This window comes from Artemia franciscana, chromosome 2 (assembly GCF_032884065.1).
Source record: "Artemia franciscana chromosome 2, ASM3288406v1, whole genome shotgun sequence".
NCBI lineage: Eukaryota > Metazoa > Arthropoda > Branchiopoda > Anostraca > Artemiidae > Artemia > Artemia franciscana.
Genome location: NC_088864.1, coordinates 9,830,618 through 9,854,409, shown reverse-complemented (window position 1 = coordinate 9,854,409; position 23,792 = coordinate 9,830,618). Strand labels below are relative to the sequence as shown.

General features: G+C 35.6%; 2 protein-coding genes across 2 annotated transcripts in view; one reads left to right on the top strand and one right to left on the bottom strand.

Moving 5' to 3' along the window:
- The window catches only part of LOC136037158 (ras-related protein Rab-39B-like), a 29,238-nt gene extending 25,768 nt beyond the window's left edge, over window positions 1–3,470 (top strand). The window contains exon 3 of the mRNA XM_065719685.1: window positions 809–3,470. Within this exon, the coding sequence (XP_065575757.1) occupies window positions 809–1,229 (421 nt within the window). The 3' untranslated portion in view covers window positions 1,230–3,470. The remainder of the gene's footprint in view (window positions 1–808) is intronic.
- Window positions 3,471–5,043: 1,573 nt separating this feature from the next.
- Window positions 5,044–22,788, bottom strand: LOC136034094 (GATA zinc finger domain-containing protein 14-like). The gene is made up of 5 exons (XM_065715225.1): window positions 22,703–22,788; window positions 16,808–17,045; window positions 12,705–12,857; window positions 11,158–11,272; window positions 5,044–7,622 (listed from the first exon to the last, which is right to left on the bottom strand). Exons 1-5 carry the CDS (start codon window positions 22,786–22,788, stop codon window positions 5,044–5,046), a joined length of 3,171 nt encoding a protein of 1,056 aa, XP_065571297.1.
- Between the last annotated feature and the right edge of the window lie 1,004 nt (window positions 22,789–23,792).

Genomic DNA, 23,792 nt, shown 5'->3' with positions numbered 1-23,792 from the left:
GGCATGGGCATTGGAACACATGATTTTGAATGAATCTCTCCAGCTCGTAATGGTGGATCAGGGTTTCGCCACCAGTGATGATTCTGTCTATAAAGCTGTGACTTTCGCACAGCAAAACAAATGGTTTTGGCAAATGTTCAAGTGTGTTTGGTTATGTAACACTGTGAAAACAAGTCTATTGTGGATTGGATTATTTCATTGGCAGAATCATGTCTTATTTGGAGACGATGTACCACTTCGTCAATCATTCACGTTCATTCATGTGCTCGCCCCTCTAACAAAACCATTCCACGTGTGAATTAAATGTTGTCATCATTTGTGGCCGTAGATGGTCTTCCGGGTCCTTCCTCATGCGTAAAGGTCGTTTGACCATTTTTTAAATTTGTTCTATCATTCAGTGTGATCATTGACAATGACATATTTGACCAATAGGACATGTATTGAGTCGAAATTACTGGAACATTCTACTTTTAGACCTCAGTTTTCTCTAGAAGCAATCATTTGAATCAATATCTGGGTATAATTTTTCCTTTCCGTCTTTTTACAAATGGGATTGCAATAAAAATAAGTTATGTATATTCTTTATCTCTTTATTTTTCGTTAATGCGTTTTGTATAGTTGATTGATTTCAAGGACGTATGCAGGTAGGGTTCCGACTCGTAAAGAAGTAACAAAAATGCATATAAACAAATTTTTGATGCGTTTTGTAATTTTTTTTTACCCTTACCCTTTACAAAAATCCTGGATACGCCCTTAGTGTGTAAGTATGTACGTATGTCACCGGTTCTCACGTGTGATTTTTTTGCAGATCGATTACGAGGTCCTACTATCGAAATTCGGTAGGTGTTTTACTTGCATATGATATATGCTCTCGTGAAAGTTTTGAGCATATCCCACAATGGATGTCAGAGGCCAGCCAGCATATTGAGCCCCATTCTCCAGTTTTTGTACTAATTGGTTGTAAGAAAGACAAAGAATTGAACAGGGTTGTCAGCCAAGAAGAAGCTCAAGCATTCGCTGACTTTTATGGAATGAATTTTGTTGAAACATCTGCCAAGCATGGAGAAAATGTGGAGTGTGCATTCAAATTGTTAACAGAAGAAATTTATTCAAGAGTACAAAGTGGAGAGTATGTTGTACAGGAAGGGTGGGATGGAATAAAGGCTGGGTATGTCAGAGTGGGACTCAAGGGGAAAGCAGGAGAAAGTGAGAAAGTATCTTGTTGTTAAAAGTGCAAGTTCAATGGACGAGTTAGGGGAATAGGGGAGTATTTTCTCCCTGATTTTCCCAAAAAAGAATCCACGAAACAATTTAAAAATTACGACCTAACATGGGCTGTTTCTTGCATTTAAACCACTACCCAAAGAAAAGCCTCTGTTCTTCGTAAGACTGTATAGGGAGCGGGGGGCTATGATTAACCAAGGATTAAGCTAAGATTAGTCAATTTTTTAAATGTTTATGGAATAATTCAAAAACCGAATAGTCATGAATCGATTCATATCCGTTGCAGGCTATTTCTAATTTATATTCAATTTTGCTGTTTTCTTTGTATTTTTACTCTAGACATCACTTTTTGTCTGTTGTGGCTGATTTTGGGCATAAATACCAAATAAGATGTTCATATAGGAATATTAATCGATGCTAGTGGAATAATGGATGATTAAGTAACGATGAGTAGATAAAAAGAGAAAGACTGCCCCCTTGAGATCAGAGCATAGTTCATTTTCTTTGACCATATTAGTGGGGTTTCTGTTATATAAAAAACAGGAATTTTGTTTAATGACGAAACTGACTGTTAATGAAGGTATTAACATGTGGAAACATGTTAATCTTACTTGTAGTCAGGTAATGATGAATTACTAATTGGTTTCAATAGGAGGCTTACATGACAATTTTAAATGACATGACTTTTTTTTAGATTGGTTGTATAGCTCAACTTTGATTGCCTAGTTCTAAAATACTTAATGTTAGTAAAAATCATTTAAACTGCCATTTAATTCGTAGTAAAACATAGACATAATTCCAAGCTCCCTCACAGGAATTTATTTTGGTGATAGGGGGGAATTAAAAATAAAATCTAAAACAGGTGAATAATGTGAAAAATACAGGAAATTGTGGTGCAAATTGAAAATATGCTGATATTGGATGAGGAAAGAAGCCAAATTCGATGACTTTCTCCATTTGCATATGTATGTGTCTGATTTTTAGAACCTTTGGACATTGTCCCCTTTTTTCATGACGAACGTTTTTTACATGTTTTTATGGAACATTTCGATAGGGTCTTATTGATGTACCGGTTAAGTGAAAAGTAAATGATAATTTGTTTTTCCCTTTCTGTTACTATTCAGTTTCTGTTAAACTACCTTTACTGAGGCGCGCCAACTAAAAGGGGTGTCTGTCCTCTCTCACCCTAAATTTTGAAAAATAACGTTTTTTTTTATTTTTATTGAAAAACAGCAACATTGCAACCCCTACATCCAGAGTGAATGAAATCTAGTTGCATAGGTTAATGGATTGACTTTGGGTTCATGCTAAAAGTGTGTATATTGAACAACCTCAAATCAACCTTTCCCAGATATAAAGTGGCCAATAGGCAATTTTATTTCAAAATTATTACAGGCCCATATAAAGGAAATGCTTTCGGATATATGGAAATGTTTTTTTTTTTACATTAGAAAGGCTAAAGCACAGGCAAATTTTACGCATATTGATTAAGAATTACCTGGGAAATGACCCCCTCCCTTTGTGTTTGTAAATATTATGTGGTATTGGTTTGTAAAAAAGACAGAATGGTCAGTCCATCACAAAATTTGTATCTATATGGCTTATATTTTAATTTATGATCGTGTTGAACTTTTCTGTAAATTTATTCGTTCTTTGTTATGATTCTAGACCAAAGTAAAACTCAGAAAAAAAAATTACTCTTGCCTTTCTTTACTTTAAGCCTTTTAATTGCAAATTAAAAATTTTTACACGAACACCATTATAACCTTCGTATGCTAGTAGGTAGATAAAATGAGATACAGAAAATTTAGGGGAAAATTGTTTAACCCTCCACATTTTATCGTAGATAATGTAGAATTTGCACACGTGTGTGGACTTTGGCTAATTTATAGCCATTCTTAAAATGTAATCCTGATTTTTGTTGCTACTATTACAAAAAGGCTTCAGGATATAATCGGGTTTATGGGCATGAAAAAGTGGATTTTGGGATAGATTATCCTGTGTTAAGACCTTGTATTAATGAATAATTATCTAATCTGTATAACTCTTCCTGTGTATTTATCTTCCTGTGTATTTATCTTCCGGGTATTTATTGTTGAATAGCAACAATGTGCACTTTTGGTTTTGGAATTTGTCCATACTATATTAGTTTAAATCGTTCTAATTTCTTTGTAGTTTCGGTATTACAAGCGTCCACTATATATTGTTATTTGTTATTTAGTAATTATAATAAAATATAATTGAGATGTCGTTTTTTGACTTTTTTTTGTCTTCAAGATTGCTCATTTTACAAAATATGATACACATAATCATGTTGAATTTGTAAAGTATGTCTTTTTTTTCTTTTTTTTACTCATTTCTCCACGGCCTTACCGTATATATTCGACGGTCGTATAAAGTTGAAGGAGGGCATAAAGATTTGTTACATGTTGAATGAGGTAATTGATGTACCGTAGTTGCATAAACTGTTGATTTTAGAAATAGATAGAGCTGAAGGACTCGAAGATCCATTCATAGATTTTAATAATTTAAAACTCTTACAAGAGGAACTTCACCTCCTTTGCCGCTCGACCTAAGTTAATATAACCGTTCATTTGTTCGGTTCTTGCGGTACCGTTAAAAAAACGAGATTGTATTCAGCATGTGTTTTGGTGTGCCCATTTCACTTTTATTCAATGCCTCCAGTAAAGGCGTCTGAACGTTGCCTTTCCAGGTGTTTCAAGCAGCAGCAAAACTGCCATTAGATCTACATCTACTTCTCTGAATTCATCGTTAGCAGTGTTACCAAATGCCAGGTATAAGATAGCGTGGCCACAAAAGCGAAAATACGCTGAATGCAATGTCTCGTGAGCGAAAGTTGCTAAAATTGTGCTAAAAAGGAGTGGACGACAGAGTATCGACACACCATCGAATTCTGCATTCTGTTGCGGAAAACTGCTTCTTAGACCTTTGCCTTGATCGAGCAGGCCTACGAAGACGTTACCATCTCGGAAGCCGAGGCTTATCGCGGGCATGAGGATTTCAACAACAGGGGAGAGACAGTTGAGAACGAAGACCTATATGGACACGCTTCGGAAGAGTTCTCCAGACGGAAAAGTATCAAAAACTTTTGTACGCCAGACTTTGGTTTAGTCTGCGATTAATAGTGGAACACCTTAACATGGGCAAGTCAATGGTATACAACATTGTAACCGTGAATGTGAACAGGAAAAAATTTTGTGCAACATTGTTGCCAAAACAGTTTAATGATTGGCAAAGACTTTGACGAAAAAGAAAATTCTGTTCCATTTGATCGAAAAGAACACACTTTCTGATACTGCAAGTTTCAGTAAAACTAAATACCTCTGTCTTTCGCGTGAAGTATCGAAAACACAAGACACGTGGAAGTATTTCCAAGATTTTCGGGAAAGTAGGTGTCGGGTTTTGTTTTTTTGCCAAGGAAATAGAAAAGATAAACCAAAAAAATATTCTTATGATGTGAAATTAAGTTTTTAAATGTAGTCTTAGGGGAAAGGGTCATGTTATTGTCCGTATTTGTAAAATCACGAAATTTTGATCTTCTAAACGGTTTTGGGAGGGACGGAGGGCAAATACATATTCTTAAACCTTTGCCAGCACCTCTGTCTTATGATTTAAATAGCACACTTCGAAATACAAAAAAAAAAAAAAAAAAAAAAAAAAAAAAAAAAAAAAAAAAAAAAAAAAATGCTTATCTTTCTGTCATAGTTAATAAAAAACCCAAGATGTAAGAAAACGAACGTTTATTAAGAGGTGAGATAACAAATCAAATAAATAACACAAATTGGCAGTGATCGAAATTCATCCTGACTCTATTGTTGCGAAGTGAGTAGCTCCAGGATTCTGTGCAAAATGAACAATTTTGTGATGAGGTGGAGCTACAAAGTTTGCACTGTTAATGCTGGGTCCTTGCTGAATATTGTTGTTTTGCCCAATTTCATTGTTCTGGTTAATTGAATTTTGCTGATTAATCTTATTTGAGCTTGTAATTCTATTCTCTTGATTTATATTATTATCCTGCTGAATTACATTATTTTGGGTGATAGAATTTTGCTGATTTATCTCATTGACACTGCTGATACTGTTGCTTTGCTGTATTTTATTAGTTTGCTCAATGTTATTATTTTGAGAAATTGAATTTTGCTTCTGTATCCCATTACTACTATTTATAACATTCAGTTCATTAATTTTGTTATTTTGATTAACTTGATTGTGTTGATTTATAGCATTTGCGCTATTTATTCCACTATTATGAGTAATCGTATTTTGCTGTCTTATGTCATGATTATTACCTATGACATTTCCGCTGTTGATGTGATTTCCCTGATTGATGTTGTTGTTTTGGTTTATCTGGTTTTGGTGATTTATTTCATTAATGCTGCTAATTTGATTGTTCTGAGCTAATGTATTTTGTTGCTTAATAGCATTTGAGCTGCTAATGCCATTAGCTTGATTTTGGAAGTTTACGTTGTGGAGTTTATTATTATTATTATTATTCTGAGAGACAAAATTAGTGTTTTGACTGTTCATATTACTAATACTTTCAAGATCCTGGTTTGAATTCAAGGCGAATTGAGGATGTCTCTGAGAATTAGAAAGATTTTCGAAATTGCTAAAGGCAGAACCTTTGCTTGGAGGCATGGTGCCGTCTTTTGTAGTTTGAGAATTATCGACTGGGTTTTTGGACCCCATTACAGTTGGTCTTTTATCATTGCTTGTCAAAGTGGACTGGCTGGGGAAAACAGAGCCGGCAAGATTTCCGTGATTATTTTGCTTATTTATATTTAGGTTATTGTGACTTTTGTTTGCTTGTTGCGGACTTACATTATTCATAAAGCTGGCTGTTGCCACTGAATTAATTGTATTCTGTTGCTTGATGGCATTTTCGTTTGCCAATAGATTTTGCTGGTGTATTTGCGCCATAAGTTCTACATGCTTTTTGTTATTCATTTCATTATTTGTGTTGGCTTGAATAATCTGATTAATTAAGTTTTGATGTTGAACTTGATTGTTACTACCAAAAGCAAGATGGCCTTGCGGTGACATAGCTTGTTGCTTTACTGCTGATGGTTGAGAAATAGCTGTGCCCTCTGACAATGCTGAATTACTATTATCACTTCCTGAAGAACCGGATGGTCGAACAGTTTGAAAGGAGTCATCTTCAACAAAAGAATTTTGCATCACGAACAAGGGAGGTGGAGATCTTTGAGGCATAGCAGAAGGTATGGCTGGTTCATTTGGTTTTCTTATGTCACTATTAGTTGGCTTTGCGTTGCTGTCCAAATTAATAATACTGCTTTCATCTTTGTTAGTACTTATGGAATTAGAAAGGGCCAAGTTTTGAGACTGGAAAAGACTATGTTTCGGGATCATAGATTGTGCTTCTAAACCTTCTATTTTACCAGCATTGGGAAAACCTGAAGGTTTTGATCCACTTTGTATAACACTTAGAAAGCCTTCTTGTTGGATCATCGCATTAGTATCTGAAGAAGGCATTCCAATTTGAATTGTGGGAGACTCTAAACTGCTTTGTTTCTGGTTTCCTGTTCCTGAAGCACCTACAGATTCACTACTCATGCTAGTCATCCAAATTGGTTTATTATCTTTTGAAGATTGACTGAAGACTGTGCTGAATGAATGTGTTGGCTTATTACTATTCACTGGGAAACGGTGTACAGGAGCTTGAAATTCTGAAGATACCTCCTGGTTACCGAGAAGAGTCACTGGTTGAGACATGCCTAATTGGTCCTGTGAAACCAGAAACCCATGATTTATTGCCAATTTTTCTGCTGATGATGGGGGCCTGATATTTACTATCGCAGAGGCCTGAGCAGTCGCTTGTGCTCCTGACTGGGCAGAAGCTTGAGCTGACGCTTGAGCTTCAGCCATAGGCAAGGAAAAGGGTTCTAAACTTCCCTGTCCCTTCTCAAAGTTGAATGATTGCTGGGACGACGGTTTATGTTGACTAAACGACGTCGGTCTTAGCCATGCTGGCTGGACAGGTAGGCTTTGTATAGGTATAAATTGTGATGAAGCTGTAAATGAAGGTTCACTTGGGAATAAAGAACCTTGTATCGTGCCAAATTTTGAGCTTTGGCTTGCACTTGCTGATGCTTGAGATTGAGAACTGCTGAAAAAGCTTGGCATAACTTCAAATGAATTTAATCCTGACCCAAATCGCTGCGTATCTATTTGTGCTACTGGACGCATTGAACCATGGGTGAACACTGTGTGAAAAACGGGTGACCTCTTTGATCTCAGCACTTTCGATTGCTTTGGCTGGCTTACTACTTGAAAAGATTCGTCGAAGTTTCCTTTTTTGATTGCCTGATGATCCCCTTGACTTGTCTTGGATTGCACGGCAATAGCTCTTCGATATTCTGGAAAAAAAGATCTAGGTCACTATTTCGTCCAATACGTTTATAAAAGAAATTTAATTAGGAATCAAGGGATTCAAGCCTTAGACGAGCTCCCTATCTATATGGTTCAAGCTCTATCTGTATGGTAAAATGCATACTCTTTCCCGATTTTTTTTTGCCCCCTGATTACCGTCTAATCAAAATCTTTTGAATCATTTGTGCTAATGAAAAAGCATACTTTTTCGACAATAAAAAAAGGAAAAAATAAAACACAATAAATTACTTCAGGTGTATGCTTTGGCCTTTTCGATGTGTATAAGATTATCCAAGATAAATGTTAATTAGACGTGTCTTTACTTGTGAAAAATAAAAATAGAAACAAGTTTCTTCAAATGAAAGTACAGACCAAAACAACCAGAAATTGTTCGGTATGTAAGGGAGGCTGTCACCCCTCAACCTCCCATTTAGTTGGTGCTTAGCTGAATATAAATTATTTCATATTTAACAGGGGCTGTCCCACCTCCTCTGAACCCCCAGTCTTCACGCCAAAGTTTAGTTTTTTGCTAATCGAAAGATAATCGATAAACAAAACAGCTGTAATTACTCATAACAACAGGTTATTTATGAGAATTAGGCAACGTTAGTTAAAAGCATTTGTTAAAATTTATTGAAAAGAGTGGGAAGTTGAGGAGTGGCACCCCTTTTCGTAGGAAAGGGCAAAATTAATTTTTCAAAATCTAGAGGAAGCGGGGGAGGGGTCGTAATCTTGAAATTTCTCAACGAAAATACTAAGAAATCCATTTTCAATAAAAATGCCAAAAAAGGTGCTTTTCAAATTCTTGGATGTTGATTCCCCACCCCATCTGCCCTTTCCTCAGCTGAAACCATTTCGGGGAATTTGTTTTGAATACTGGTCCTGGGGATTAGCTTTCTTCCAGCTTGGTTCAAGTGAGCATTTGATATAATATTTATTATAAAAAAAGCCACCGAGGTATTACAACAAACAACAATAGAAAATAATTTATGAATGACCGTATTATCAATATTAACAACTTTGCATAAAAGCTAGTCTAATATGCCTTATGATTTTCAATGTACTTCATATTTATCCTGAGGAGTCTCCCCAGCCACTTAATAGTACCATGCAAATGAAGTTTTTAGTTAACACTAAAATTATTTCTGCAATAATAGGAGATGATTCTCCCCTTATAATGCAAATTACATGCTTAATCAAAATACTTTGTTCCCAATGAGAGGATACTAGAGGTTCAATCCTCTCTATATTGATCAGAAGAACTTCATACAACAAACTGGAAATTTGGCCCTAAAAATTCAGATCTGAGGATTTGGGCATTCTCTACCCCCCCCCCCCTGCAAAACCCACTGACCTTCCACCTTCCCCAATGCAATACCAATGCTGAATATGTGCTGCGAGCAATAGCCCCTCGTTATGAATACGTTTGGGAAGGAGTGCAGCATCATGCGGCAAGAAAACCTCTAAAACCTGAAGGCATGTGGCTTTTCGATTGTTCTAAGTTGATTTGCTATCCCAGATTTGCTAGCACAAAATGGCGGAAATCAAAAGGGTAAAAAGACAAAATGACAATTGGCTCTGGTAAGGTTTGCAACTTTAGACTATATGTAACCTGTTCAGTACTTCCAAACCCAATCTACAATTTTAACTCGATAGCATTTTGGTCCTCTTTGGGTCAAAAATCTTAACTTACAACCCAAAATGAAACATCGAGACTTTTATGTGGCACGAACGCTTTTGTTACTTAAAAAGGACACTAGAACTTTTAATTTCCATTTCAATGAACCCTTTCTCAACATCCTAAGACCACTACTTTGGTACGGTCACGCCCGGAGAAAAAAAAATACGTACCCGTTATCAATTTTTGGGAAAAATGCATAATTCAATGTCTTCCATAGATTGTCTTAAAAATCCGCTGTGGGACCCTTATGAATATGATGCTACAATGTTTGTCAAGAAAACACTCTTTTAAGAGATATTTCCCCGATTTTCTTAAACTACGCAAGTTTTCTCATGTTTATAACTTTCTATGGATATTTTAAAATTTATGAATTTAATATTTTTGGAATCACCATAAAAAGGGGATGCTTTTGATACAGTTGGTATAAAAAACTCGTTTTTTAGAGGTTTGGTTCTTTATTTCCAGTTCCTTACTATGAGCTGTTTAATAGCAGTTCAAACTTGATAGATAAAATATAGGAAAAGTCTTTCTCACACAATATTTTAGGTTTGATAAATAGGTATGCTTTCAGTTTCGATCCGACACCACTTTCAGGGGGGGGGGTTCAGGCTCTTTTTCAGAATTCTTTTAAATTTGTATCTAGAAAATATTAGTATTAGTCGAAATAAAAGTTACCATTCCTGAATATACTACAAATGACAAGTTTTTCTCACTAGACAGTTCTTTTAAACGCATTTAAATACTGTTGGTTACTGTTGGTTACTGTGGTTGGTTACTGTTGGGGCTGTGGTTTTTTGTTTACTAATTTGCAGTTATCAGTGCAACCATGATGTGTAATAAAGGAAATAAAAACTAACGGAATATAGAGACAAAGGAAGAAAAGAAATCGAGTGAAAGGGTTAGATGGATAGATAAAGAGAGGGAGAGAACGAGAGTGGAAGAAAAAGAGGGAAAGGAGAGAGATATATTGAGAATGGGGCTTCTAATTTAAAAGAGACACCTACTGTTTAGTTTAAAATATGTTTAGTCAGAATCTTAGTGGGCATTAGTACAAGAACTAGTTTTGCTAATTAAAGTAAAGAGCCAAATTGAAAATTGACACGAACAATACAGTTGCTTTTAGTCATGTGCAACGTCTATCTATAAATATAATCAACAACTGAACTGAACAACAAACTGACTGTTGATAAGACCTTATATTTTGGAGGACTAGTGCAAACTAGGGCTTTACTGACCCACGAAGAGAAAAAGTATTGTTTAAGGATAAGTAGAAACAACAGGGAATTATTTCCTTAAGATAGTGGAACCTTAAGCCTAAATGAATATTTCAATCCTATATCTAAGGGTCGTCCTCAGCAAAATAAATGGAAAGGTACAGCAAAAAATCTTTTTAAAACACTCCTAGCATCTTTACTTCAGAGGAGTTCAACCAGGACTGGTGCATCAACTGAGGTGAAAAAAGGCAATTCATTCGAGTGAAATAAAATAATTAAAAACACGCTTTCCCTGAAGTAAGGATTCTAGGATTGTTTTAAAAAGATTTTAGTTGTGTCGTATTTTAAAGGGACCAGCCGACGTATTTTAATACTAAATATTTTTTGACTTGTAGTTTATATTTCCTTACGTGGGTCAAAGTTAGGTCAAACTAGGGTCAAAGTTAAATTTTACTAGGTTACAGCTGCTTCTGCAAACGTTAATCTCAAATGATAATGTAAAAAAAAAATACAAATACAGGGCAAATGCATAAAAGTAAAAGGCACTTAAAAAGAAACTAGAATTAATTCATTAAAAAACCAGGTTGATTTTATCAATGTATGGGGACAAACATGAAAGAGACTCACCTTTTGGATTTTTCACTAGTTGAGTCTGAACTTGTGTTTCCCACTTTTCCTTTTTGGAGGTCTTTTTCTCGCTATTGATAGTTTCAGATGAATGTTTAGCAAAATTCTCGGGCTTCTAAAATGATCAATACAATTAGAAAATAACTATTTCTACATTTAAAAAACTGGAACTTTTATGCAATTAAATACGAAAAATAAGTATTTCCAAATGAAGGTAATCAGTGTTGCTAAAGTTTTGAACAAATAGATATCACTCGCTGCATTGAGTAACAACATGTCAAACCCCAATTTGTCGCCAAAAATTTCACTATTGCTTTCCTTAAAGCATTTCCAAATCTACCAAACATAGTTAGTTTGCAACTGCAAGTGTAACCACCGCTCTCAAAGCTCAAGTTTGATTTTTTACCACAAAAGTTTAATATTTAAGAACTACCGTTTTCAGTTGAAAACTACTAATTCCACAATAAGAGCAGAACTGTCAGGCTAGGGAGCAACCTACTCCGTCCATGGTGTCGAACTGATCCCCTTCCCACCAGAACTCCCCACGCGGACCTTCCTCCGGAAAACTCCCCTATGCAGGTAATTAGTGGAAAATTCCTCCCGTACAATTCCCTCCCCCATAAAATTCCCCCAAGGATAATTTTCTCTTGAATAATTATATCAATTCGTTTTTGCTCTTCTATGTTTTAGTGTAGCTCTTGAATTTAGTTGGAAATACTTGTTTTTTGGAAAGTTGTTTTTTTTCAACCTCCATTTATTTCTTTTGGAATACTTATTTTTTTATTCCACAATAAGAACAATAAGAGCGGCGTAAAATTTTTACGCCGATTAGTCAAAAACCTTGTTCGATTTGTTTTAAATGCTTTACGAATCAATAGCACCTTTTTTTAAAGAAATGTTCTCTTTTTAGGTTCGTTTTGCTTAGTATAAATGCCCAGAAAGCTGCTAGCTAATCAGAGACAAGCAAATCTGGGCTTATTTTGGTAGTCACGAACCAACAAAACGTTTCCTCCTTGCCAAAAACTTTTGTTTTAAATGAGATCCCTTGTCTTCGTCTACATGTCCTATCATGGGCTTTGTTTAGGGCGGCGGGCAACGGGGGCAGTTGCTTCCTCAATAATTTATAGAAAAAAAAGTTATATGTCCCATGCCCCTTGACTATCCGGATATTGACCCCTATTGTCCCCCCCCAATAAAAATGCAGGAGATTCGTCCCTTTGCCCTATAAGTATAAGAATCAAGCAAACAACAATCGTTGGCCCCAGTTTGAGGTAGCATAAATCGAGACAGTCAATCTTCAAAATGTTTTTGTTTCGTTGAGGTCCATCTGGTCCTATCAACATGCTGTGTAAGTTATGAGCCTATCGGAGATGACAGACAAATTAGACCTCTTTCTCCAACCCTGTTTTTGCGTGGGGGATATAAAAATCAACTAAGCGATTTGTTGCCTGACAAGGACAAAGTAAATATTTTTTTATTGCAACTAACGTAGAAAAGGAATCTACATCATTATTACCCTCAATTTTTAGACTAAGAAAAAATCTTACCGAGTCTCTCTTCATGTTGAAACTACCATTTTGGGGTCGAGAAAATCCTACTCCAAAAAGAAGGAGACAGCAAAATTCAACTCTAACCAACATTCTACTGTTACGATACTTTGTGGGTACTGATCCAGATTTCTCTGGTAAAGCCTTATATATCTATGTAATTATTACTAGCTGGTACTTACGTTACTGCAAAATTAATTATGTAAATTTACTCTACCCTATTGAGGTTTGGGTTGTTGCACTTTTTACCCTTGCGAAAATGGTTAGCTGATTTGGGTTAGTAAGAGCCTCGACGATCTAGATCTGACCGTAATGATCTTACTGATCTAGATTTGAGCTATATTTACAATATCACCCTTTGCATCACAATTGAAGCTTACTTAAGGATCAAATTAAATTAACTAGTTTACGAACATGAAATATCTTTTATCTACAAGCCCCCCCCCCAAGCCCCCTCGCGCGCGTAAGTCGTTACGCGCCATTGTAGTTGTGTCCCTGTGTCCCACCTGTGAATATAGATAGATATATATATATATATATATATATATATATATATATATATATATATATATATATATATATATATATATATATATACATATATATATATATATATATATATATATATATATATATATATATATATATATATATATATATATACATATATATATATATATATATATATATATATATATATATATATATATATATATATATATATATATATATATATATATATATATATATATATATATATATATATATATATATATATATATATATATATATGTTTTTAACTACGTAAAACTTGCGAATATACAACATTCTTCGCTGTCCCATTGTATGTGCATATAAATAGATTGTCAGGTTTACCGACTCTTGAACATGCAATATATAATTGTCCATGGGAAAAGCAATCCGTATTCAGATCTATACCTCATTATTCTAATGATTGCCCTTGTGCTTTGTTGATGGTGATTGCTAATACATTCCCTGTGTCCCTGTCGTCATTTATATATCCCCCTGTGCCCCCCGGTGTCCTCGTTGTAGTTGTGTCCCTTTGTCCTGGTCGTCATTTATATTCCATGTGTCCCGGTCGTCATTTGTGTCCCGGTGTTTTTTTCTTTTTAGTTTTTCACCTTTCTTATTTTTTTCAAGTTTTTTCTTTTTAGGTTTTTTTCTTTTTTAGCCTTTTTCGCCCCATATTAGTTACGCGCCATTGTAGTTGTGTCCCTGTGTCCCACCTGTGAATATAGATTGATATACATATGTTTTTAACTACGTAAAACTTGCGAATATACAACATTCTTTGCTGTCCCATTGTCTGTGCATATAAATAGATTGTCAGGTTTACCGACTCTTGAACATGCAACATATAATTGTCCATGGGAAAAACAATCCGTATTCAGATCTACACCTCATTATTATAATGATTGCCCTTGAGCTTTGTTGATGGTGATTGCTAATCGAACATTCCCTGTGTCCCGGTCGTCATTTATATATCTCCCCTGTGCCCCCGGCGTCCCCGTTGTAGTTGTGTCCCGGTCATCATTTATATTCCCTGTGTCCCGGTCGTTATTTGTGTCCCGGTGTCCCAGTCTGTAATTTCTCTTTGAGTGTCCCGGTCGTCATTTGTGTCCCGGTTTGTAATTTCGTCAGTCGACAAACAACTTCATGACGACATACAGCTCAATCCTTATAATGACGTCAGTCGACAAACATGACGTCAGTCGACACACAAACATGACGTCAGTCAACAGACAAACAACTTATTTATATATATATATATATATATATATATATATATATATATATATATATATATATATATATATATATATATATATATATATATATATATATAGATATATTATAGAACCGGGAGACCGGCAGCTCCACCGCCTGGTCCCGGCACGCGGCAGGCTTCTATATATGGATTTTCACTGTCGCTTGTATCCTAAACGCAGACAATTTGAGCCTTTTCTGGATGTCATGACGTTCAAATAGACCTTAAACTAGAAGTAGTGTCTTGTAAAATTAAGTTTTTTTAGCAGACCTTTAACTTTTGCCTCAGCTTGTCTTATGCCATTATGAAAGACATATCACCAAACCTGGTTTCTTTTCAATTGTTCAGGTGGTGGGACCAAATTCTTCTTTTGCCTCGGCTTGTCTTTTGCCATTATTAAAGATATATCGCCGAACTTTTGTTTCTTTTAATTGTTCAAGTGGTGGGACAAAAGCTTCTTTTTCTGCCAACAATTTATCTAGTCCAGTTTTTTTCATTTTCAAAGGTAACATTGATCACCTTATCCATGTCAAATTCCAAAACCTAATAATCATCGCTATCATTTTCAGTTTGTTGGATTCGTTTTACCTGAACTTATCCATGTCAAAATCAAAAACCTGATGATCATCGCTATCATATATATATCCCTAGTGACAGAGTAAGACAAAAGAATAATAAAAAGAGAAATTAAAAAATCAACGAAAAGAGAGATTACAGTCAACAAACACAAACATAACTACATACTATACGAGGAGGGAAGACCACTGGTGGTCGAGTTTTCTAGCGGAGGACTTGAAATCTTCCACTCTTTTATCAATAATGTTTGCAAGCAGAATCAATTTAAATTTTTGAACCAGAAAGGATTACTGGTCCTAGGAGACCGATGCAGCAGATACTTGGCGAATTTAAAATAGATTTGGTTAATTTTTTTTTTATTTGAAGCAGAAAAAATTTCCAAATGGGGGAAATAGTAAGAAGATGGGGCACAGTTAGACTGTTGTAAGGTTTGGAAAGGTGAAACCGACTATAATTTGTGATATTAGATGCAAGCGAAGCATATGCAATTCGCGTCTTTTTAGCGAGGTTTTGAATTAAAAGCTTAATACTTTCTTCAATACTTCTTCCAATGGGCATACCAAGATAAATAAGGCTGTCAGAAGGCGGAATAGATGTTTCAGAAAGTTCAAGTTGCCTGTCAAGAGTTACTCTTGAGATTGAAAGCGATTGCTACAGTTTTATCAACACAAAAATTCAGACCGATTTGCTTATATTGACGCTGGAGTTTAAAAAAAGTTCTCTAACGTCCCCAAACACTTGGATTCAAAACATTATCAGCGTAGGTAAATAAAGAAACATCGATTCGACAGAATATTGAGCAGCTGACTTATTAAAAAGAGCTAGGGAAGCTAAACCACCCTGTCTGACACCCTTAACTATATTGAAAAGATCCGAACCCTCTTTTACTTTAGCTTTAAGACGACTATACATATAACGGAGACAATTAATGACAGAAGGATCAACCCCTCTTTTTATAGCTTCTGACAAAATCTGGGTAAATCCACGCGAACCGAATGCTCTAGCTATGTCAAGTGCGCAAAGAACAAGGAAGTCACCAGATCCTTCCACATCAGCTAGAACATTAAAAAGGGCATGAAGAGAATGTTCCCAATTTAGTTCTTTCTGGAAACCTAACTGATGCAGAGGAGCATAACACTTACAAGAAACTTCAATAAGAACAATAGACTCAAAAATTTTGAACAAGGTACACGAAACGGTTATAGGGTGGTATGATTAACAATCTTCAAGATCTCTTTTCCCTTTTTGGGAATAGGAGTGATCTGGGCAATGCAAAACTGTTGTAGCACCGCACCTAAAGAAATTGACATTTAAAACAACAGCGAGAGGTGCTGCACAAGCAAACCACTAGCATTTTCAAAATGTTTAGCAGAGACCAGATCAATACCAGCGGATATTTTTTTCTTGATCTTTCTTAAAGCGCACTTTCCATCAGAAAGAGTTATTGAGAAGGTAGACCACTGAAATTTAGCCAAGATACTGCCAAGCTCTTTTTCAAATTTACTTTTAGTTGAGGGATCAGGTGACGAAAATTCAGTTTTATCATATTCAATCCACTTAGTTTCAGAAATATTACAAATAGAGGTCCGCTCGGAACATTTAAGACTTTTCGATAAAAAAGAAGGATCACTCGCTATATTGTCTACATTTTTTTTGTATCTTTAAGAGCTTTTGTGATTTTGTGGTCCTTAAGAGCTCTTGCAAATTTTCTTTTTGTTCTTAAACGCAAATTGTTTACTATACCAGAACGCAGTCTATCACATTCATTCAAAATTCGGAGCCATAGTTTAGCTGATTCACATGCTGAAACAAGATTTGAGTTTTTTGACCAATCAGTCACTTCTACGTTTTTGCGAACACGTCTAGTTGGAACCGTAAGAAGTTCTGAACAGCGAAGTGCGTGATTCATATCCGCAAGATAACTGGTAATCTGAATTTCAATCTGACGCTCACTAAGATAAGAACTATAGTCGGGGCTAAGGAGATGGAATGGAACCTTGATTTTAGTAAGAATTAAGTCACACTCTAACATAAATAACTGGCGATTAATTTGGCTCCCATCCTGGAAATCGAAGCATTTTCTTTTAAGTTAGAAGTTTTGGTAGCATTGATGCACTTAATATGTACACAGATCGGAAGGTGATCAGAGCAAAGGCCCTCACGCAGGACTGTGGCTTGGTTCAAGAGAAAAAAGGAGGCAATATGATCAAGGTTCGACGTTGAGGAACTGGTACCTATATAAGTAAAATTTTCGGCTTTTTCAACTAGAGCGTAAAATGGTGGAATGGAGATCCAGAGCATCTGACTCCTTGAGAGGGTTTTGTTTGTCAAGTCACAATTAAAGTAACCAATGATTGTGACGCGTGAGTCAGATGAATTCTCCACTTTTTTGACGAGTCGGCACACATTTTTGCAAGCACTTAGATATTTTGAATCAGAGTTTTCATTGCGGTAATTCGTCGGGAGGTAAATGTTTATTATCGAAATATCCAGGCATGATACTGCAAGAATATGATCGCCAGATTCAATCTGATTGCATGTTAAAGTATTCAGAATTGCAAAGCCACCTGAGGGGCATTTATGTGCTGCAGTATATATTGCTGGGGAGGAAAATACAAAGCAATCGGGCGAAATTTTTAGAAGCTCTTTTTTCTGTTGAAAGAAAATGTTCTTGAAAACATATCACATCATATTTTTTGAGTAATTGGGTCAAAATTGGAATTTTATCAGCGACTTTCCCATTTATATACTATGATAGAACTGATATAGGGCACGTCATTGTCTCGGGATCTGCTTTAATAGGGATTGAGCCACAGGGCACTTATAGCTGTATCAACTGAAAGTAAGGAGCAACATATTAAAAATTAAAACGAACAGAAATTATTACGTATATAAGGGGGGTTCACCTCATAATCAATACCTCACTCTTTACTCTAAAATCTTTTTGTACTTTCAAAAGAGCTATCTATTCTAATTAAACGGCCTTTGTGATTCAGGGGTCATTCTTAAAGAATTGGAACGAAATTCGACCTTTAGCGTAAAGAGCGAGGTTTTGACTAGGGGACGAACCCTCTCACATACGTAATGATGTAATCGATGTTTTAGGTACTGCTTTCGGCAATGACTAAACAGAACAAACAATTTACAGATCAGTGAATCGGGATTTGTGTTGCGAGAGCAACACTTTGGTTTTGTCCCGTTTTTTTTCCTATGCCGCCGATCTCAGCTAATTCCTGAAAACTGGTAAGGGGCTAACCTTTGCAGTTTTTTTACGGAAAGTGTGGACCTCAGGCCGGATGGATGAATATGACATTACATTTTGGAAAGCTCCGCAGAACTCTTGCCTGGGGCCAAAAAGGATGATTTTTGCTTGTCCACGAGCCAGAGCCTATGGTGTGCGAAGTGAAGTGGAGCTATATAACCTATGTCAGAGAGGAGTATCTGAAGTTTTGCAGCCAAGCTTTTGTTTCATCAAAGAATGTTTCTGCTTTCGAGTGGAAAGCTCTGTTCTAGCAGGCAAGCAGGCAGGCACCACTTTCAAATTGAAGATGGACTAAAATCCATAAGTTTTAAATACATGCGGCTGTTACCCGGCCCCACAGCCAATATATCTTCTTTGAGTGATAAATAGAAAAATTCACAGAAGCAAAATTGTGGCATTTTCCCACGGGTCCGAAAGTGCTGCCATCTATTATTTCTATCCATTTCTGTTCGTGATTTCAGCTGAGTTTATCATTCGGTTTTTCGGACTTGGGATTACGGTAGAGAAATGGTATCAGATGTGCCTAATAAACTTTAAAAGTTCTCTCATTGCTAAAGAAATTGGAGCTTATCCTTTGCTCCTTTCTAAGTGGTGACGTTAGAAAGTTGGCCTACGGCAAAAAAAACAACTTTTGAACTAAGACGGATAGAATTTTTTTTCGACGGCAATCGACAGCTCTTGATGAGCTGATCAAAGTATATGACATCCACTTTTTGGTACAAAAATTCCTTCATGAGGTATACCAGTTTGAAAGTTTCAAGGGGTTGACAACTTGAGTAGTCAGGTACACACTGAAACGAAATCTAGGCCGATACAAATTGTGAGACATATAGAGGACTTGTAAGCAACAGTTGGCTGTTACGTAAAAATCACCTTAGGCAATGAGGGGTTAGCAGCCTTTGCTAGTTGGTTTATTTATTATTTGTTTCCAGTGTATTTGATGGTATGTGTATTTGTATTTGATGGTGCTGTTAGGCTAAAGTCAACTTCAGCGATGAAGGGTTTGCAACTATGCTAGTTGGTGTACCCATTTATTTGTTTCCGGGGAACTTGATGCCTTACACGGGAGAAGGACTTACAAGTAAGAATCTGTTCATTTTGAGCGAGAAACAGCTGTTAGCTCATAATCATCTTCGGCAATGAGGGGTATGCCACTTTTGCTAGTTGGTGTACCTATTATTTGTTTCCGGTGTATTTGATGGTTAAACCAATACCTATAAGTAATAATCGGCTGTTGGGCTACAATCATCTTCAGCGATGATGGGTTTACAACTTTTGCTAGTTGGTGTACCCATTTATTTGTATCCAGTGAACTTGATGCCTATCCCGGAAGAGGGACTTGTAAATAAGAATCTGTTCACATTGGGCTAGAAATTTGTGCAAATTGGTGCACATTGTACTCGATCTCTTTAAATCTGACAGAATTAAGTGTTTACGCAACGGGTACAAACGATAAGATAAAACAATGAGGTAGCTTTTAATAATTAGTGTCAACTATGGTATTTTAATCCTAAAAGTTACGGATAGCTTTATAATACCAACTGGATTATATAAGGTATTGTTCCAAATTTTCATCCGTCACGAAGTCTACGATTGTAAAGAATAAAGTTCAACTGGCTGCAAAGTCAATTTAGTCCCTTCTTTCGATATTATTTTGTAGTTGTTGTTTTTTCAACGCTGAGGAATAGCCTTTGGTAATGTGATAACTGATTGCGTTCTTGTTAGAAAATACAGTTTTAAAAACTTCGATAGGCTGACAACTTCACTATTTAACCGATAGTGAAGAAACAAGCACAAACGAGAATGTAAAACAATGACATAGTTTCGTAATAATTAATAGAATGTCATCTATGGTATTTTGATCCTGAAAAGTTAGGTATAGCTTTATAATTCCAACTAGATTATATAAGGTATTGTTCCGAGTTGTCTGGTCCAGATATTGGTCCAGTTGTCTGCCTTCAAAGTCAATTTAGTCCCTTCTTTCGATACTATTTTGTTGTTGTTTTTTCAAGGCTGAGGAATAGCCTTTGAGCATGTAGTTACTGATCGATTGCGAAGAAACAAAACCAAAGTGTCGCTCTCGCAACACTTTAGCCGGTGAAGCCGGACAATGGTTGCCGCAACACTTCACGTTGCCCGGGCAACGTAGGTCTAGTTTAATAGATATACCTCATTCATTTTAAAAGATATGAGATGACTTTCGGGGAGGGGGGGGGAGGAAGGAAAGGGCAGCAAAAATTAAATATATGGGCGATGAGCTTGGAAGGAGGGGGAGGCGAATAATCTTTTGGGCCTATCTTAGTCTCAAAATAAGGTTTATGTTAAGATATTATGTTCCTGTTATTATCAAACAGTTCGTGGTAACGAACTGTAGTAAGGACCGACCCGGCTCAATAGTAAACGAAACTCTAAAAAAAGTCATCAAAAGTTACGAGCCTGTGAAAATTTACCTTATTTTGCAAAATAGGAAGAAACACCCCCTAAAAGTCATAGAATCTTAAATCACACCATCGCATTCACCGTATCAGAGAACCCAATTGCAAAAATTTCAAGGTCTTATATTTCAAAAAACATAATAACTATGTCTTTGGGGATGACTTACTCCCCCACAGTCCCCTTGGGAGGGGCTGCAAGTTACAAACTTTGACCATTCTTTACATGCAGCAATGGTTATTGGGAAGTGTACAGACGTTTTCAGGGGGATTTTTTTGGTTTGGGAGGGGGGATTTGAGGGGAGGGGGCTATGTGGGAGCATCTTTCTTGGAGGAATACGTCATGGGGGAAGAGAAATTCAATGAATAGGGCGCAGGATTTTATAGCATTGTTGTAAAAAAAATGAAAACATAACATGAAAAAGTTATTTCAATTGAAAGTAAGGAGTAGCATTAAAACTTAAAACGAAAAGAAATTAGTACGCTTATGAGGGGTTCTTCTCCTCCTAAATACCTCACTCCTTATGCTAAAGTATCCTTGGTAATTTCAACTATTTATTCTACGGCCTTTCCGATTCAGGGGTAAGTCTTAAGGAATTGGGACAAAACTTAAGCTTTAGTGTAAAGAGCGACGTATTAACGAGGGGGCAAACCCCCTCATATACATAATAAAAATGTAAGAACATAGAAGTTTGTTACGTAAGTTAATTCTTAAGTTACGTATATTTTTTACTAATTAAAACATTTGTTAAAAAAATTAAAAGTTCTAGTTGCCTTTTTAAGTAACCGAAAAAACGGAGCGCAACTAGGCCTCCTTCCCCACCCCTTATTTCTCAAAATCGTCTGATCAAAACTAAGAGAAAGTCATTTAACCAAAAAAAAAAGAATTAGTATGCAAATTTCATTTTAATAATTTATGTACGGAGAGCCAAAATCAAACATGCATTAATTCAAAGACGTTCAGAAACTAAATAAAACAGCTAGTTTTTTTAAATTAAAGTAAGGAGCGACATTAAAAATTAAAACGAACAGAAATTACTCCGTGTATGAAAGGGGCTGTTCCCTTCTCAACCCCCTACTCTTTACGCTAAAGTTTTTTACTGTTTAATAAAGTAGAATTGAGAGAAAGAGTCAAACTTTAACGTATAGAGCGAGGCGTTGAAAAGGGAACAGCCCCTTTCATACACGGAGTAATTTCTGTTCATTATAATTTTTAATGTCGCTCCTTCACTTAAAAAAACTAGTTTTTTGTTTAGTTTCTTCAATGGAGCTAATAACAAACAAAAGAATCGGTTTTAAATTTAAATCAAGATAGTTAGATATAAGGTTAAGTAGAATTTATTATAAAAACGTTTTCTCAAGTGTGTTTAAGGAGCGACATTAAAACTTAAAACGAACAGAAATTACTCCGTATGTTAAAGGGGCTGTCCCCTACTCAACGCCCCGCTCTTTACGCTAAAGTTTGTCTCTTTCTCTATACTCTACTTTTAAAATAAGTAAAAAAGGAACAACTTTATGTTGTTCAAAAAAAGAACAAAAAAATTTTAGCCTCAGTGAAAAAAGAGCTTCTACAGTGAAAACCCTATCAAAGTTTGCTTTGAAACCAGAAATCCCTAACAATTCCATCAAAGACATAAAGATTCTTGATAATTTAAGAAGGGATGACTCTATTATTATTACAAAAGCAGACAAAGGTAACACTTTAGTGGTAATGGATACCAAGGAATACGATTCAAAATTAAATGTTTTACTGAAAGATGAAAAAACGAACAAAAAACTTTCTTTTGACCCGACAGCTCGTCCATAAAAGAAGTTTAAGAACGAGCTAAAGAGTTTGAAGGAAGAAGGGAAGATTACACCTCAGCTTTACTACAAATGCTTACTAAGAAGTTCTTTGTGCCGTAGATTGTGTGGACTTCCAAAGATACATGAGCCAAACCTGCTATTACGGTTAATTGTTGCAAGTATAAAGTCACCAACAAGTGCTCTTAGCAAGTGGTTAGTGTCAGTATGTAAACCACTCATGTCAACACAAATTCTTGCATTAAGAATTCGTCAGAACTTGTGAAAAAACTAAAAGAAGTGGAAATTTCTTCAAATTCTATAATCTAAGTTTTGACATAGCATCAATGTATACGAATATTGATGTAAAAGCCACAGAAATTCTTCTTGAAAGAAATATATTAAGAAATTTGGACTTAATTAGTGGTGAATACGGTGTAATTCTGAATTTAGTTAGGTTTTGCAATACGTTCTCTTATTTATTTCAATTCAGAGGTTTTTTCGAACAAGTAAACTGTTTACCCATGGGGGCTCCTTTAAGTCCTTTATTGGCAAACTGTTTTGTAGATAATATTGAAACAATAGTGTTAGATTCAAACATAAATTTTGGGGGAGATATATGGATGACATAAATTCAGTATGGAATTATGGGAGGAACAATTAAAAGGTTTTTTCAAACATCTAAATTTTTGGGGAAGTGATTTAAAATTTACAATAGAAATAGAAGAGGATAGAATAGAATAGAAGAGGACTTGCATTTCTGGATGTTCTTCTTCTAAAAATGAAAATAATTTGGATTTTAAAATTTAAAGAAAACCTACTAACAATAATAAATTTTTGTCATTCTTCTCCGGTCACGCTCGCCAAATAAAAACTGGTTTAATTATATCCTTAACTGACCGCATTTTTAGAATTCTCCAAAATTCATTGAGAAGGAATTATTGTTGTTAAAAGAAATTTTAATAAGTAACCACTACCAAGGTTCATTAATTGGCCAGTTTCTTCGAAAAGAAGAGCAAAATTTATAGAATTTTCCACCAATATCCTAGAAATCACAAAAAAGAAAGGTGTTTATTGTTCTTTGCCATATTTTCCAGGGGTGATTGAAAAACTTAAACGAATTTTACAAAATCATGGTTTAAAGGTAGCTTTAAGAGGTAATATACTTTGGCTAGTTTTTAAATTCTGGAAAGGATCGAACTCCTGTAGAGCAACAAAGTGTGGCTTACAAAATGCGGATGTACTAA